At 39.1% G+C, this 18,832-nt stretch overlaps 1 protein-coding gene and 1 long non-coding RNA gene across 3 annotated transcripts in view; one reads left to right on the top strand and one right to left on the bottom strand.

Annotated features, from left to right (window-relative positions):
- The window catches only part of BEGAIN (brain enriched guanylate kinase associated), a 155,815-nt gene that overhangs the window by 93,919 nt on the left and 43,064 nt on the right, over window positions 1-18,832 (top strand). For both annotated transcript variants that reach the window (XM_056347211.1, XM_056347210.1), the window contains 2 exons: window positions 3,054-3,215; window positions 8,804-8,870. In XM_056347211.1, the coding sequence (XP_056203186.1) occupies window positions 3,054-3,215; window positions 8,804-8,870 (229 nt within the window). The remainder of the gene's footprint in view (window positions 1-3,053; window positions 3,216-8,803; window positions 8,871-18,832) is intronic.
- Window positions 1-18,832, bottom strand: part of LOC130152925 (uncharacterized) — a 61,971-nt gene that overhangs the window by 1,038 nt on the left and 42,101 nt on the right. The window contains exon 12 of the long non-coding RNA XR_008823149.1: window positions 1,622-2,297. This is a non-coding gene — a long non-coding RNA (uncharacterized LOC130152925). The remainder of the gene's footprint in view (window positions 1-1,621; window positions 2,298-18,832) is intronic.

Here is an 18,832-nt window from a genome sequence, read left to right as displayed (position 1 = left end):
TTCCATTAGGTCCCACTTCTCTCTAATTCCCCCCGAAGTAATTTTCCCACACCATCATAAACCAGGTGTTACTGTTCCTGTCTAAAAATAGTAAGTCCTCTTAAAAACAGCCAGCTGGTTTTGTGCGTTTCAGATGAGTTAAAGCACACACTAAGCAGGAGTTGTACTAAGTTTGGGAAGGTTTCAGGATGCCATCATATCTTTCCAGTTTAGCTGGGAGTGAGTGGAGTTTTTTCAGAATTATGGTTTGCTGAATGAGAATAACTTTGAAGTTGCCTAACTTATGCCTTAAACACTGGGTTTTTTCCTTATTCTGTACAACATTACAGGTATGCTTTACTACCCAGAGCATTATGTGGAAGAGTACACGTATGTGGACTGTTTCTCTAAAGCTTATTACTATAGGTTTGGTTTTAAATTAATAAATTATCCCATTCTGAAAGCAAAGAATTCAAGAATACAAACATTTCAAAGTGAACTTCAAGGTTGAAAAAAAAGGTTAAGCTTGAAGTTTATACTTCAAAATTTTTCTGAAACTTTGAAGCCCTAGCACAAGGTTCAGGCTGCCAAAACTTGGCAAACCATCCAGACTTGAATTCCAAAGCACATTTTGGCATCTCAGGCGAGCACTGCCTTCCACCTGAGGATTGAGATTTACCCAGAACTCTAATTTTGAACCCCAAATTTCCCCACATAGACAGGTCTGGGCACACAGGTATATTCAGAAGCAATTTTGCTGAAGGAGTCAGGTGTTTTACTCCTACCTAATCTTCACACAACTGAGACCCAAAGCAAGAACGTACCTACATGAGGAAGCAGCGGACTAAGTTATTGGAGGCTGTTAGCTTTTTTCCCTATTTTGTTAAGCAGTCTCCAACTATTACTGACTTAAAACATCCCCAGCATTCCTGCTATATTTGTATCCCTACAGCCCTTCTTCCTCCTGGAGGTCAAACTGCCTGTGGCCAAACCTCCCCTGATCTGGTTTAATTTGCATTAACTGCACTTGCCCAGCATAGAGCAGCAGCCTGGCCATTTTTATCTAAAACCATAGCTGGAGGGCCTACTGTCTACTTTTTGTACAAATCCCAGTGGTTGGATTTTTAGAGCAGCAGCAGACTTGAGATGAAATCTCTTTTCACTTTAAACACTTCTGACACTGTAACTCCCACTTCACAGAAGAAAATCCAAGTTGCCAGGCTACAGGAAGGAAAACTGACCACTCTTCTTTCCCAAGATGAGCAAATGAGTAGTGAGAACAACAGGACAGAAGCAGAGCAAGTGAAAGGTGTTATGATGTGGTAACATCATAAAGGAGGACATGCAGAAATGAGCAGCATGGGTTCAGAGTCTCATTTCCCTAGCTAATCGGGGGCTTTTATTCATCAAGTGAAATACAAAAACTAAATGATTGCATTAACTGGAGCTGCATTAAATGTCTGAATTAGAATGTGTTATTTTAAGAGAATATAACTACAAGTGGTAATCTAAGTATAACCGTAACCACGCAATATGTGTAATTGAAATAGAGCACTGTGTTGGCAAAACATTAGGCTGTTTCTGAGCTCTAAGCTGCATGGATCAAGTAAGCAGCAATTGTAAAGCTCTTGCATTAACTTACCAAAGCTCCTGTCGCAGCCTGTAGAGAAGGCAATCACACTGAAGACAGCTCAGAGAAGTCTTTCTTGAAGAATGGCATGTTGTTCCCAACTCTCTTTTTAATTAGAGGCCCAAATCATTATTCTCCTGAAGCTGATGGCAGTGCTTACTTGACATCAAAGGGAATCAAGTTTTGCCATTCTTTTATGAAGAATTATTTTTATTGTATGATTAAAAACAAACAAGGCAATTCACAGTGCATCACATGGTAGCACTTTTGTCTCAAGGTGATGGCAGATTCCAGCTCTGTAGTGCCTCAGAGGTCCCATGTGAAGCTCCAGGATCAGCTCAGTAATGAGGCTGCAGTCTCCAAACCAAGTTACTGTCACCTCCAGAGAAACCAGCTCTGACTGGAACCCCATCCTGCTGTGCAACTGGCAAACATACTAGAAGACTGAGGAGCTTAACAACTAAATAGGCAAGGATAAAAGATCTCTATTGTGCAGATAAGAACTGAGGCAAGTGCAGACTGGTTCCCCTGAAGCCTCACTGTCAATCTCCAGTAAAGCAAGGAGAGGATGGATCACCAGGTTCGCTGCTTCAGATCCAGAGGGATGATTTGGGTGCAGATGACATTTTGACCTTCATGATAAAAATTTTGTGCAGATGTCCTTGCTTTGTGCTATCTTATGTCATCTCTAAAAATAAAGAGAAGAGTATTAATAAAGTGAAAAACCTCCTCTCCAAATTCTGTGCCTAGTGCTTTGGTTTGTCAGAGCATAACTGAAGCTAGCTTACAAGCCGGGTGTAAAGTTCTTCGTTTGTGAAAGAACTGTGAAAACTTTAGGATGACACCTGAGTCTGGGAAGCCTTTGCTTCCAAATAAGTGGGAAAATGGGGAAAGAGCCATAACTTTACAATTACTATAATATTAATTGATTACCATTCTCCAGAAAAAATGTTGAACAATGTCTCTAGCAGCATTATGGCCAGGTATTGGGGTGAAAATTGAATCAAATCAAACAAAATTTTCTTTCTCCCCAAAATACATTACAACTTTAATTATTGGCAAGGAAATATTTTTGCACAGTTTATGTAGAGTTGCTGCTCTATAGATATCTGCTGCTTCAGTCATAGTATGTTAAGATAACTCTAAAGGAAAGGTCCCGTGTGAAACCAAACTCTAGACTGTATTTTGTATTTTAATGAGGATTCTTTCACAAAATATTCCATTATGGCTAATGAGAGATTAGCAAAGAAACTGCTAGAAAGGACAGATGGGAAGACAGTCAACTGTCTAAATCAGAAGATTTCCAAAGTGCAGTAAACAAATTATTAAGCACACTTCTCTGGCTTAATGCCAACCTATACTCTAGGGAATTGGTCAAAGAGTGGATCATGAAAAGCTTTTTGGGAGCAGCTAAATTCTACAGCTGTCATCTTTGTTTTTCTAGTACTTTGCAAGAACAGAAGGGGGAATTACGAAAGCGTCTATCATACACTACCCATAAGCTGGAAATGCTTGAAACGGAGTTTGATTCTACACGTCAGTATCTTGAAATAGAATTGAGACGTGCTCAGGAGGAACTTGAAAAAGTAACTGAAAAACTGAGAAGGTTAGTAACTAACTTTTTGAAATAAATAGTTATTAGGAATTTACAAGTGGCTGTGCTAAAGACATATGTAAGTAAAAATACAAGCATATAGTCTCAAAACCTACATCATTTGTTATTTATTGATTACGCACTGTGTTTTCCCATTGAATATATGTATTTCACTTATCTGAATATATATTACATACCACATGAAATCATTCATGTGATATGTAAGATATCTCTGTATTGAAAGTAAATATGCAAATAGAAATATACCTATATAGGTGCATATATGACCTTGCTTATGTGTAAACACATTTGGGTTAGTGCCACATTGTGTAAACATACAAAGGTTATAAACAGACCGCATATATATACTTATACTGTATATATACAGATAAATATTTTTTAATGAGTTTGGCTGCATATTTCCTGTTGTTACTCACCGTTGCACTGATACAAGAGAATAGAATTTGGCTCTCCATCATTCAGAGCTGAGATTATGTTAAATCCAAATAATAGAACATTTCACATCATGCTATGGCAAATCATTTGCTTTTTAGTCCCAAGTAGAACAGAATGATACTGAAAACCTATTATTGAAAAATGTTGAAGCTGTGGTACCGTACTATTGCAAATCAGTGGCCCAGTTAATGATAATGACAAATTATAATAAGCATGCACTCATGACATTCCTGGTACTGATTAAAATGGTCTGTAATCTAGCTTTAAATTTATCAGTGATTCTTAATATCCATTTTTTCATTTGTTTGCAAAACTTCTGAACCTACAATTATCCATTCGTGTGGGAATGCATTTGCATTTCTTGTGAGACTTTCCTAAACTGATGGAGATAATTGAACTGTTTGATTTAGTTCATTGAATGAGTCAAAACGAAATTCAGAATGGATCATTCCAGGGCTATACCCAAAGAAATATTTTTCATTCCTTGCAGAAGGCAAAACAAAAACCAAAACAAAGCCAGAAACCACCAACATATTGAGTCAACAAAACCTTTTCATGCAATTTTTAAACAGAATTTGGCTGTAAGACCTCAAATTAGGAAACATCCTAGTGTGATCTTATAACTTAAACGCTTCCCTAACTGGGGAGGCTTCTTAAAGCAAGGCTAAAATAAGCGGGTGTCGTGAGGATCTTAAAATCTACGTACATCTATCAAGAGCACTCTAGAGGTTCTCTGTATTGTTTTCTTGCCAACAATATTTTTCCTAACACTTAGAGCAGAGCTATGGAAAGTAACTTCACCCTTGATGTAGTTTTGTTCCAATACACTACAGGACAGGGAATGTTGGTACTCTTCTCTTGAAGTGTTTTTTTTAAGACACAGCCGCCATAAATCAGCAGAGGGGCTGACCGTCCCTCTTCTGTTAAAATGAAGAGGCTTCCTAGTCAGTAGCAAGTCTTTTATCAACTTCATTAGGAACTGATGAGTTAAGCACCCTTCAAAATCCAGGCCAGGCAGTCTTTCTTTGCTCATGGCAAAGTCTAGCGCTCATACCCAAACATCAGATTTGTAGAACTGACTTTCCAATATTCTAATGGAATATTGTACCATATTATGAAGAAAACTGATATTAAATTAAATAATATTATGTTTTGGGCAGGTGATTACTCCCCTGAAGGCATATCATATTGGAAGCCCAAAATATTTTACGAGGTGAGCTTTAAAAGCATTTCTATTGAGAATAGCAAGGCATACCACAAGCTGAATAACTAGCTTTCTCATCGTGGAGAAGGATAATGCCTGAAACAAAACTGTAATCCAAAAGCATGTCATCAACATGTCACAGAGGAAAATCAGTGTGAGAAACACAAGGAACTAGAATTAGTTTCAATAACGTGTCTCTTGCTTTATTCACTGCACAGGAAGAGAAATTCAACCCCCTCTAGTAAATAAGCCCTGTGTAACAAGATCCCACTTGCATGCTAGCAAACATTTCTGTTATTAAACTACCATTACTGTGGAGTGCAGAATTCTTCCAAGAGGCTGAATGGACATCCTTTTCTATTCCTTTCCGAAAGCCTTTATTGTCTTAATTTACCCAGAATTACCTGTGTTGCTGCTAGGCTTCCCTTCTCTTACCCAAGCAAGGGAGCCACTTATGTGGCTCGAAGGTCAAGTTTTCGACCTCTCTACCAACATTTAGAGGTGGCCTTTTTCTTTTTTTCCTGGTGGGAGCAAAAACAGGGCAGTGCTGAATAGGTTTGAAAACATTAACTGTAAAGCGTAGGTTCAGCTTTGAAAAGGTACTGAAGAGGTTGAGGGTTTCATGTATTTCACAGAGGTCCCCTATCTGACCAGATCAGCATGGATTTTTTAAAATTAAAATCTAAAAAAATTTCAACTACCAATCTTGGAACCAAAGCTGGACTCCAAAGTTCATGTTGGGTTTCCTTCTTGAGACCCTCCCCTGGTTAACAACTTGGCAAGGTCCCCATCCTAGCTTTTACCAGAGAGTAGAGTTATTTCAAGACACAAGATACAAACCCATGCAAGCATGTATTTAGCACTGTGATTAGCCCCCCCCAACATAACTGTCAGCAAAAGCAAGACATTTTTACAGGCTAAAGGGGTGTTCTGAAGAGGAACCCCGTAGCTGTGTTGGCTTTGGAATAAATAGGGGGGAAGTCTTGTTTTTGTGACGAAGCTGGTGTAACTTTTGATAACAGAGAGGGAAAAGGTGCTTTGAACAAGAAGGTACTGTTTTAAGTCACACATCAAAGCTAAACTGCACTCTGGCTGAAATTCTCTTCTTTAGAGAAAGTCAGCCCAAGCCCATGTTTTACTTAGATATATTTCATGGCCTTAAGAGGGCTTGAGAGTGGAAGCAGAGAAACAGAGGCTTTTGCAGACACTCTTTAGTGGTGATCTGCAGTCTTAAAGAGGAGGGTGTTGTTTGTTGGGTTAGAGCACAAACACCTGATGTTCGATATGATCAGAATATTTTTCATTAGGCCCTAATTTGGTCAAGAATCTAAACATGCATTTAATCCATGCATTATATGCATCTGGAAGCACATGATTATCACCTAATAATATGAACAACACAAAAACAACACACAAAGAACAATAGTAAATTATCGGTTCACATGACTTCATTCTTATAGCAGTTTCATAGGGTATTGAAGCTGACTTACTCTTCACTTTATTTACAAAGAAGCCAGATTTACAACCTTAAAATGTATGGGAAGGGAACCTATAGGGTCTCCCTTGAGCTCTCCATGTAGGTCTACACTGCAGAATAGACTGTGGTATGGAGACACCTGAGCTAGAAAAGCCCTGAAGCAATACTTTTTCTCCTTCTCTTTCAGGAATTTATGCAGGTGCTTTTGAACCCATGCAGACTTTTAGGAGGTTGCAGGTGCTAAAAGTTTACATTGGCTTTACACCATATCTACTTGAGCCACTAGCTGCCTGGGTACAAACCACGTTTAACCTATTTTGCTTTACTAGAGAGAAACTGTAGACCATGACAGAGAAGAAACTGGGGTACTTCTGTTCCCAGCCAGTGGGATCTATCTTATTTTTCTAAATCCTTGTTGCCTGCACCATGGCATGCAGCCTTACCAGCAAAACATAACTATGTTTGTGCTGAGAGGCTGTTTGCAGGCAAAGCCAGTTTGAGCCTCCTTGTTTCCAACAGTTTCCCAAGATCATCTCTGCCTTCTGTGCCATAAAAAGCTGGGTACAGGTTAACCTGAGATTTTTCTCTGTTGTGTTGACAGCTAAATAGCTGTGAAAATCCCAGGTATCCCCAGAGAAGCACAAAGAAATGTCTATACAGAAGCTTAGGGGCAAATGCTGTGTCTAAGTGGAACATGAACAATGCAGAGATCCATAAACTTCAGTCAGTCCTTCAGGTCACCTGGACATTTACACACTGGCACTGTGAGAACTGGTGAGGAATGACCAAGCCATAGGTTAGCACAAGTCTCATGGATTTGCAGCCCACTGGGGTCATCACCTTAACAAAGTGTCTATCACAGACACTCCTCACAGGGAGGAAAACTCTGCCTACCAGCTCTGTAAAATGTATACAATGATGAAACCGTCCCCAGGCTGCCATGCACATTTGAAACAGCTTCCCTGAGTCTGGGCTGACCTTCAAGTACTCTGGGGAGTTTCACCCGTGGGGATGTCATTATTTATGTTCAAAGAGCAGATGTCCTCAGCACAGACCTCCCCTCCCAGGTCTGTGCAGCAGATGTTACCTTATTACTGGGAGCCCCAGCTGGAACTCTGCATACCTTGCAAGAGGCACCGTGAGCTTCTGGCTTGCCCCCAAACGGAGAATTTTGATCATTTAACTGGAAGGAAAATATCCACAGCAACAGAGGCAGGGAGAGACCTGAGCCATCACATCACTTGACTTCTGGGAAGGGGCAGGCTGGACCCCTCAATCTGCAGCCATGACATGGTTCAAATTCAGATCCTTGTTCTGGTTTCAACAGTGGCTCCTAACCATACAATAAGCCAAAGAGACTTCTTTAATCTCAGTCCCTTCCTGATCATTATGGAAACTACACCCAGATCCAGGTTTCTCAGAGGAAGCAGCTTTCTGCTGAATGAGTGTGTATTACAGCTGGGTTCCTTCTTACAGTGAACACGCTTGCACGTTACCTAAAATCAACTCGTCACTGAAAACACTTTGACCTATGGACCTAAGATTCTCAGTACAAACATATAGTTTTATTCAGACAAACTTTTCACAGCTGAGCTTCTAACATTTCCTTTCCATTTGTTATACCTGCTGAGGTGATATGTACAAACAAGAACAAGGAGTTACCCTCCTTACCTTCTGTGAAGAGAAAGGCACAGCTACTAGCAAAATAGCGATGTCTTTCCCACAGACTGCACAGCTTGTTCATTACAATACCAAGGTCACCATCTAAGCAACCTGAAGATCTACAAACTGAAACTTTCCTTTGGTGTATTGCTCTGGAATAAGCAGGGAAGCCTCATTTTGCAAGTCCATTCAATCCCTCAGTGCTGATAAAAATAAATACCCACCGTTTCCAGGCTAAGCTATCTAAATGTATTCCCTGAAGCAAAGGGGATGTGTTTAGCTCTTGAGAAAAGGCAATTCCTTGAACTTCTGTCAAAAGCAGGAATATTCTTTTCTAAGTCATGTAGTGATACTGGTGTGTTGGTTTAGGTACAGTCATTAGGTTTCTGCTGCTATTCTCCTTATTAAGAGAGCTCCATACATATTTTTCTGTACTGGCTAGGTATAAAGTTCAAGTTTCCTCTCTAACATGTAATTCCTGAGCCTGATGTAAAGCTACAGTCTCTTTGTGCAAGTTCCCATGCTGCGATGTGTGTCTGCACACAAGTGCAGAACAGCAAACATATTTTCACTTCCTGGTGGAATTTGCTGCTAAATACAGTAAGCAAACAAGACAAAGAAGTTTGCTTAGGAAGTAGGTGGCAATTACCTTTCAAAGGCAACCACTGACTGGCAACAGGAGTGATAAGAAAATAGACTTCAAGTAGTGCAAGGCAAGGTTTTGTACTGATGTGAAAATTACGGGTAAAAAACAACACAAAAAATAATGCACTCAATTACATGATATCATCTTTGTTTTAGGATACAAAATAATTACCTAGCCTTACAAAGAATTAATCAGGATCTGGAGGATAAACTTTACAGAATGGTAAGTTATAAGTGAACTTTTATATATATATATATAAAACGTGTTTTTATGGTCCTTAAGTCATAGGACAAACATTTATGTAGCTGTCACAAAAAAAACCCCTCATGCTCCAAATGCAGTATGCTTAGAAAAGGTATATGACTTTATCAGTATTATAATCTAGAGCTCAAGCTGTCTACAACAGCATAGCTCCATCAGTTTAAACGGAGATTGCATTGGCTGGTGATCTGTCTGAGTAAATGGTACCTTTAAAATAATTCTGGTTAATTTAGTTAATAACTTCACGGGTTTTAAATATTTATGTTTTCATTAAGTAACAGATTTAAATAAGGTAATGCAAGGTTGTCTCATGCTTCTTAGATACTTTCACTCAGCTTTTATTAAGTGGTTTAACAGAGCTTGGATGGTCTGACTTTTATATGCTGTCATAACTATCAATCGCAGTGTATTAATTTCTGATCTGCACGTGTCTGCAACCACAATGTCAATGTCACTGTCACAAGCCAATTAATAACTGAGAGAGGAAATCACTGCACCATTTATGGGCTCCACATCTGTGACTAATATGGCAAGACACAGCACCACTCATTCAAAAAAATTTGAGGACATTAAAAACAAGCGGCAACACCTTTAGTGACCTGGCTCATTGCTAATGCTGCTGGGACATCATAGTCACTGTTAAGAGAAAATGTACACAGAAGTGTAAGAATAACAGTTATAGAGGAAAGAATGACAGTTTTCAGCTTACAAAGATCTTCAGGTTATGAGCACAGCCTGACCTGCTTCCTCCTCTCCTGGCTTAGCATGGTCAGTCATTCCCTGCTCCCTTTCTGCCCAGCCCTATACCTGGCAGAGCCGCAGCAAGCACAGCACACGCACATAAATACATAAAACTTTATAAAAAAAGTTTATAGGTCCAGGAAGAGTCCTGATGGATAGCTGGAAGGATGCTAGGATAAGCCCATATTTTACACAAGTCTTGTGTAACATTTGCATGGGTGGGCAGCTTGGAATGAGAGGAACAGATATTATTGTGCTTTGAGAGTAAATAGGGACTATGAAAACATACTGGAGAGACACCAGCTTTCACTAAGAAATGGGAAACAATTTTTTGAAAATGGCATCCTTGTCTCAGGAGTCTGTTTAAATAGCTGACAATGAATAGAGTACTGATGGTTTTGTAACTGGCTTACAACAGGGCAAAGTTACAGCTGGGTTATAGCTGATGTTTGTTCATAAATATGTGTGTAAATGCTGTACAAGCATAAATAACATTTGATCTCATGTTATTATTGTTGGGTTTTTTTTCTCCACTCTTCCTTTGTTATATTCTCTTTCCCTTTACCCAAATCACTTTGGGATTTTGTCTTCATATATGGCCTAATATTTATTACATATGCACTACAGAAGATAAATAGAGTCATTCTGACTGGTAAATGAAATAAAAAGATTAGAAATACAGCAAGAAGGACTCCTGGAAATCCATGATTTTTTATCAGGTATTTCAGATCAAAGCAAAGAATTTTTAAACTGCTGTTTCAGCATCCACTTAAAACCCTAGGAAATTATTTCAGAGCACAGCACAGAAAGAAGACTGGTTCCATGGAGCACTGTACCTTTCTTTATCCCATTAATATGACAGTCATTGAAGGTAGCTTTAGAGGCTTAAAGAAGATCAACCAGGCTTTGTACACTACTTAACTCCAGACTGTTTTGCCTTCTGAAACATTGAAACTGAAGACACAAATGAAAACCAAATCAATGTCAAATGCAAAATCTATTAAAAGCAAAAAGATGAGGAAAATGTTACCATAATTGATTTAGATAAGCCAAATCATTTGATTTTCAGGGCACTCCAAAACCACTCCATACTTCAGTGATAGCTGGATCAAATAACAGCTGGTTTGGTTAATCAACAGGTTATGGTGCACTGGGCTCTGGGATACTTTTCTCTCCCTTTCCTACTTAGGTCAACCTGTGTTTGTTTTTGTCTGATTTAGTAGTTTGTCATTCCAAATTCCAAAGCCTTTGATTTCTCTACCCTTATACAAATCCAAATAGATAAACTATGTGTTTACTTTCTCTCTCTCTCCCCTACCCCATCCCTCTATACACAGACACATATATACGCACACTTTTACACAAGTTTTGACCATTTAATGTGTCCAAATGCAACAAGTAGGGAAAAGACCACCCCTGAAGCAGTGGTCCCTTACTGGCCCTGCCTGCAGCTCACTTGGGATGCTCCCAGGATATCGCTTCCTCCCTGCCCTTACAGGTGACCCACAACTCCCCCTCTTCCAGTGACCAGCCCCAGCTCATCACAACTAGTCTAGGCCTCCGACTTCTAATGTTTTCGGGTATTCTGAATGTTAAAGTCTTTCATGCCTGTTATTGGTATAAGTGATGTAAAAAAAAAATAATTAATTCATCAGCAGTCAGAGAAAAGAAGCTGAAGTAGCAGTACTTTTTCTTCTAGGCTCTGCTTCCTTTTGAGTGCTAATCTATAAAATATTTAAAAATATTTGAAAGCACACTTCTGATCACAGCGAATGGTATCCAATTGAAACCTCTGTCACATCAGAACTTGAAGTAAAAATATAAAATGTAAACCCAGTGTCTGTGTTGGCCAAAAGCTAAAAAATGCAATCCTGAAATTTGCTGTATTAAACTGGGTAAGACTAAACACACGGCAGAGTAAAGGCAGATGCAGCACAGAACTAAAATTCTGCTGTCGCTTCTCATAAAACTCTTGCTCTTACCACAGCCAGGGTCTTTAACTGGAGAGGATTCGTATGGTCTTGTAAGCAGTGGTTAAGCAGGGGAATGTACAGGCTGTCTTCTTAAATAATTAAGCTTTATAACTTTTTTTTCCATTAAGATGTGGGAAAAGACTAAGCAGAGTCCTCAAATTTTGCACTGTGATTCCACCACGGGACTGTTCAATTAAAGAACTTTTTATCATGTCTAGTTCCAGTTGTCACCAGTAGTATTCACTTCCCCTTACACTTGTCTGACTTTCCTGAGGATGCTCTGCCATGGTCTTCCTGCTCACAAACAGCAATTACAAGTAGATTATGTAAGTCATCCCAACCATAAGTTAAGAAATCCTTCGTATGATCTCAATCCGACTGTATCCCCCATACAATCCTCACTGGAATTAAGCAATGTATTTTTAAAAGCTTCTGAAGTTTTAAGGCTTTTTGGTTGCAGTTAGTTCTGTAATTTTACCTTTAAACCCATAAGCCAGAGTTTTAATGTTATCTGCATGTTAGAAGAACTAATATCTAATAATAGCTGCTTAATAAACCTAACTGCTAATGAAAATTGCACCCATTTCTCCTCCTCCATCTGTATTTTAAATATTCTTGAAAACTTGATCACAGAAATCCAGCTGTAAAGAGCTCATGAGTCCTTATTCTCCAGAAACACCCTAAAATATGTCTTTTGTAACTAGAAAGTAATAGTTTGACAAACAGACTGCTTGATAGTATAAACTTACTTCTGGTGCTAAGTCCTTCAAGAAGCCAGCACATAAACCTCTGCTCCATCTGAACTGCTTGCTGCCCACATCTAATACAAAAGTACACAGGCAGCACTGGAGGTGGATACGGAAAGTGACAGCTCTATGGGTGAGAGCAGAGACCTCTGATGACCAGGAGAACCAGCAGTTAAATCAGTGCACCTGTTTTGCAAACCCTTACTCCTGCATACCCCTTGGTCTTCCAACACACCTCACTCAAACCTGCTACTAAACCAAAAGCTCTGGTTCTGGAGTGTCATCCCCAGTCCTGTTGGGTTTGGTTGCTGTTTTTAAGGATGGAACTTGCTTTCTTCTCCCTCAATGCCAGTTCAGCACATTTTAGTAGCATAGGCAGTACTAAATGCTGTCAGACATTAGGGACTTGACTGGACCTCTGCACTCTGTGGTGAAGAAGATGCTGGGCACCAGCTCTGGCAGCCCTGCCAGGCTCCCTGGCACAGCCCCAGCCACTGGGGCTTTGGTTCCCCTCTCTGCAAAGCCAGCTTCATCCCTCTGCAAAGCCAGCTTCATCCCTCTGCACACAGTGCATTATACATTTCATCCTCTGTCAAGATGAAAACTGTTGCATCACATTAATGCCCGATTTTTCATTTACATTAAGGCAGGCTGGGGGTGTGACTCAGTCATAAAGTTGGAAGAAATTATTATATAAACCAGCAGTAAAGAGGGATTTGTGTTAAGGATGATCAGGTCTGAAACGCTGCACTATCTGAACACCACACTGATTTTTATCCTGTTTCTTCCTCTGCCTATGAGCTGGAGGAGGACTAAGAGGTACAGCAAATACTTTATGCTCTATGTTATTAAGAGTTATTTACCCAGCTCTTGAACATCTGGGGCTTTCCATTCTGCTGGCCATAACATATACCTAAGCATCGCCAGCTGAGGAAACCTGAAGATGAATTGAATATGAGCTGGGCAATTTTAAGTGGTGCTCTGAGACTTTATGTCAGGAGAACGCTATTTTAAAGCAAGCAGCTTACTGGGTGTCCAGGCCAGGAACGTAAAGAATAAGGGAAGTGGTGAGGAACTTGAACATTTTCAGTCGGGCACTAAAAGCATCTACCTACCTAGCACTCTGGCCTTGGAATTTGAGCTAGTCACTAGATTGCACCTGGGTCTCCCATAACAGCTACCAGTCATCCCCCAAAATGGTTTAAATCGTAAGTGAAAGATGAAGGCAATGGGAAAAAAAGCCTGTTTCTGTCGCAAACCTAAAGAGAGCAAAAGCCCAGCATGTTTAGGTTCCTGCATGGAACGTGATGACTTTGACAGTGAATTTGAACAGAATGGTTTAAAGCACATCTTTTTTATTTTCTTTCCTTTATGAAGAATAACTTGCTTCCCCCCACACCCCCACTGCATGTCCCATTAAAATCAAACAGAGATGACCTAAATATTCTTAAAAGGATTTGCATCCCAAAGACAAGAAAAGTTTAGAGTCAGCTCAACCTGACAGGCTCATTTGCTCACATTCAGTGAAGACAGCTGTGACTTTCAAGAGAAATTTATACTGGCTGGTTAGTTCAGGCAGAAGCCAGAGAAGGCCCATGCTTTGTGGACTGAAACAACTGCAAAACAACATTTCTAAGGAAGGAAATGACCGTAAATGCCACAGAAACAAGTAGTTTCTAAAAATAGCAGTTGAAATAACACGTTTCTATGAGGACTTTAGGATTCATCTTTTTATGCTTACAGGCATTTTGTGCTAAAGATCTCCATCTTTCACTAACTCTTTTCACACTCATTTTCCAGGTAAAAAAATATTGCTAAATAAGCAATAGGACCAGCCTTTTAAACCTACACACATTAACACCTGTAGCAACGACACAGGCTCAGACTGAGTAGATCCATTAGTTTTGCAGTCAAACATGACTCTGCCTCTCATGAGCACACAGACATTCAGACATCCTCAACCCTTTCTCTGTCTCTGAACAGAGATTCATTTCCCATTGTTATGTGGCTGGCAAGGTGATCCTTCTTCCCAAGAAACTTGTTATGCAGTCCAGCCTCTTCCTAATGGCTGTAGATGAATATGACATCAAGAGAAACTGTTCTGGAAACTACTTTCCAATTTTCCCAAAGTTACAGGACTATTCTTCTGCTCTGTCTCTCCCTCTTAGTAGGGTATCTTCAACAAGTATGAGCAGCCTAAGGAAGTTGTAAAGTGAAGATGGACACATCTCACTTCCAACATCGTCTCTGTTGCACGATGACAGAACTCTCCTTCTCAACACGTGTCTTCTCTCTTGGCCACCAGTATCTGTTGCTGATACTTGAGAGTTTTGATCATTTTCTTAATCCTCAACTTCATGGTTTGGTCTCTGTCTCTCAGGACACCCCCTGGGGCTACCATCTTGACCAGCTGGGAATAGAAAAAGTGTTTGTTTTCAACGTAGCTGAAAATAATAGAAATATTTCTGGGATGTAGGTATCTCTGACCCATGTTTTCCTTGCAAGTGCCTTGGACCATCATGATTATCTGCCAATTCACCACAAAGAAAGGGAAGACAAGAAGAGGTAAGAATAAAAACCGGGAAAGGTGTTCTGCAGCAGGCACTTCACATCTCAAAGTCCTTCACTAAAGCTGTTGTCATATATTAATGTGGAAAACAACACACAAAAGAGTGAAGTGTCTTGGTCAAGGTCATCAGGAAGCAAGGGGCAAATTTCCAAATAAATTCTAGGTCTTCTCTACCCCAATCCACTGACTACAAAAAAGATCAAATGATTCTAGGTTGTCTTAGATCTAATTACGATGTCAGTTATTTATCCTCTGTTTACAAAATAAATAGAAAATGGCAAAGACAAATTTATCAGAGTTTTTTTTTAAAAAAAAAAAAAGGGGAGGGAAGAAGAAAATAAAAAACATAAACAAGTGGAGTATTAGTCCCTTTAGTACAGGTCAGTATAGGGGGTTTCTGTCATCTGTTTCTATAATCTATTTTATTTCTGAATAAAGAAAACTAGTTTTAGGAAATAGTATAGCAGCTAGAGAACTCAAACCCATGTCATTTTGTCTGTACAGGAGGGAATGTGGAATTAACTGATAAAAGACAACAACGGCTTCTGTGGAGAGAAAATGAAATGAGGGATAAAGACTGATTTGTATATTGTTCTAATTGCATCCCTTATGCTCACAGAACAGTACTACAGGTGTAGGAACTTCAGCATTACAAAACCTTTTGTCAGTTTTATTATCACAAGTGGCCGGTACCTCCAGCAGGATCCTCTTTGCTCACTAGAAATGTAATATGTAATCTTGTACTTTTTTCCTTCAGAAACATTTCTTCTTTCAACCTACTGTCACTAACACAGCCTCAGAAGATACTATTACATTGACTTCAGGGAATTAGCATCAATCAACACCACCTCTATTCCCTCCAGCTATAATTTATTTAGCATTTTATTATCCAGCAGGGCTCTACCCTGGCAAGGCATGCCACTGATGTGAAATGTAGGAGACGATAGGTACGCAGAAGGACTATAAGTGCATTTTGTCAACTTCATCTAAATTGCTAGTAGAAAGAACACAAGCTGCGAAGCTGACTAGCCAGCTTAGAAAGGCTTTTAATAAACTGAATAGTTAAGGTATCTTTTTCAAGAATAACTGCAATGCTAGGGGAGACCAAGGAAGGTGTTGGCAAGTAAAAGCACCCCTCTGCCTTCCAACAAGTTAGTCCTGCAGTCAGTGGGGTTAAGCAGTGAAATGTTTGTGTTCACTTATGGACAGCAGATCCTCAGTGCCACTGATTTCCTAAAGAACCAGTTGTAAGTCAGCAAGATAAAACAATTATAAACTGGGAAGAAACATTTTGCTGCAGAAGATACCTAGTGCCTGGAGTAAAGTCCTGAAAGCTCAAAAAAGATGAGCAGCCAGTTAATTCATGCTTAGATGAGCAGTCAGCATATGCAGTGATACCCTGCTCACCCATATTCTATATCAAGGAGTATATCTAAGCAGAACCCAGGCCAGGAATGACAGGACCCTTCCCCAGCCTAAGACTGCGCTTGTTTGTACTCACTGAACTTAGATAAAGTACCCCTGTTTATGACTTAAATTTGCTGCTCAGATTTCCCTTCAAAAAGAGTTGGAGAAGAGGTGGCGGGTGCCTTTACCCTGAGCTCATGTTAGACATAGTGTATTCACGTGAATAGAACTGAAAACCTCAGGAATATTTCCAGATGATGCTGTGACAAGAAGACCTTTATCAGGAAGTGCAGATGTAAGCAGTTTTTATTATAACATCCTATTACATGGTGTATGTCATGTAGGTCGGCCTTATTTCAAACGAGGAGCAAACCCCTACAGCTGTCAGTGGTAAGGCATATGAACTGACGTACCCTGCTCAGAAAGGAAATATTCCTATTGACCTTGGTCAATGCATGCTTGGCCCCATGAAGAAACATTAAAGACCAACACTAGTACTTTTTTGTGCCAGGAAGAAAAATCATCATCCTGCATATGTTTTACAAATCTCTTGCAAAGAAAAGCATGCCTTTACTTCACAAGCAGCACCTTGAAACCACTTTGCTAACCAGATATCTTTGTGTGATATGTTATTAATTATACAACAGTGTCAAATTATTATTTTTTTTCTTTTACTGCTATGGAATTACATTTCAAGCCTGTGACACAGGGTAGTCAAGGAAACAAATCTTTGTAAGACCTTTGCTAGTACAAGGATGAATATGATATTATGAACAAATCATTCTTCAAGTGAAATGCCATACAGCATGAGATCAAAATCCTCAGACAAAACACTATAGCCCCACCATGTTATCTTTAATAACATTATACTGTCTGGAAATCAAGAAGAGAAATCAAATCCTGCTGCAGGTCATTTTGTAATTGGAAACCAGTGTTGTTTATTAAAAAAAGGATAAATTCTATAATTTAACTCTGATGAACAAATTAGATCAGGTCAGTAATTTAGACTTGAGTCAACACATCATTTATCAGAGAAAAAGATCCTGCTTATTTCCGTAGCTCTGTTTTGCAGAATAAATCTTTTGAAGTGTTATGGACACAGAAGATGCATTGATATATACAGTTCCTCTGATCTATCATAAAAAGAAGAAAATGCCAAGCTTGAACATTCTAATGTAAATTATATTTCTGTATGTTTCTTCTATCAAAAGCTCCACAGCAATTAGCAAAAAGTGTTAAAAAAGTAAATCTCTGTACGCCTAAACTCTATCCTCTTGCAGCTCTATTAGTAGAGGTGCAAAGTGGATTTTAACAATTTATGCTGACAGATAAATCTCTTTCCTGCAAATACCTTTCTTGCTTTGTCTTTCCCTTGGTATGGTATGTCTTCCTGAAATCCATCCCCAACTCTGAATTACTTTTCCCCCTCATTTAAGCCAGGTTTTTTAATCCTTTATGTTTTCGAATACCCTTAGTCCTGGACTTGCATCTTGGAGACAACTGACCAGGTATAAACAAATACATCACAGTGTCTCAGTAAAGTATTTTCTCATTCTTCTGGTCTGTGATTTCTTAGCTATGTCTTGTCTTTTTTTTCTCGTGTCTTCTCTCTTATAGACTTGTTCTGCATAAAGATATTTCAGAACAATTTTTTGAAGTAGCTTGCTGGTCACGTGGTATGCAGATTTCACTATCTGCTGTCCACATTTGCTGGATTTTCTTAAAACAGTTTCCTTCCTAGCAGTGTTTTCAGTCTTGCTCCTCTAAACACATCTTAATTATTGCAGAATATATGTATGGAAAAATGCATCTCTTTCTTTTGGAAAATGCTTAATATCCCAAACATTCACAATATGACTGCAGATTTTTTCAATGAGCTTAAATTAACTAAATTCATACTTTTGACTATTTTTTCCCCAATGTAGCATAGAATAATCTGGCATGAGAAGGATTAGAAAAGACTTGATTTAATTATATGCTCTGTCTGAGAAAATACAATTCAATTAAGGAAGATGTGATTATTAAATCTAAAATGCATTAGCATGCATCAATCAGCTGTATGAGCTTTAAATTAATAAATAGTTCTTTTACAGTTACCCAACTACTAGACAGAGGATCAGAATTAAAACCTCTAATAAAATTAGCCCAAGTCTCTCAATGCAGTTTGTAAAGCATAATTTACTGAATGAATCTTTATGCAGCAGCTGTAGTAAGCTCAAAGTTTGTTCCAATGTTGGGTGATGTTAAAGTAGCACTAGATTCTGTTTTGTCACAAAATGTAGTTTTCTGTGTTGCAGGACTAACTGAAGAGAGCACAGTACAATATATTGGGATGTTTTTGTCTCAAATTACCTAGTACCTTAAGGTTGCTTTCAAAACTTCTGTACTTTCCTGCTGAAATATTTTAACAATTTTTCTTTCAAATTTCTAGTGTAGATACAGAGACATATCGAATAATGCAGTGCATACACAGACAAAGGAGGCCAA

This window comes from Falco biarmicus, chromosome 7 (genome assembly GCF_023638135.1).
Source record: "Falco biarmicus isolate bFalBia1 chromosome 7, bFalBia1.pri, whole genome shotgun sequence".
NCBI classification, from domain to species: domain Eukaryota; kingdom Metazoa; phylum Chordata; class Aves; order Falconiformes; family Falconidae; genus Falco; species Falco biarmicus.
This window is presented reverse-complemented; position numbering and strand designations above follow the sequence as displayed.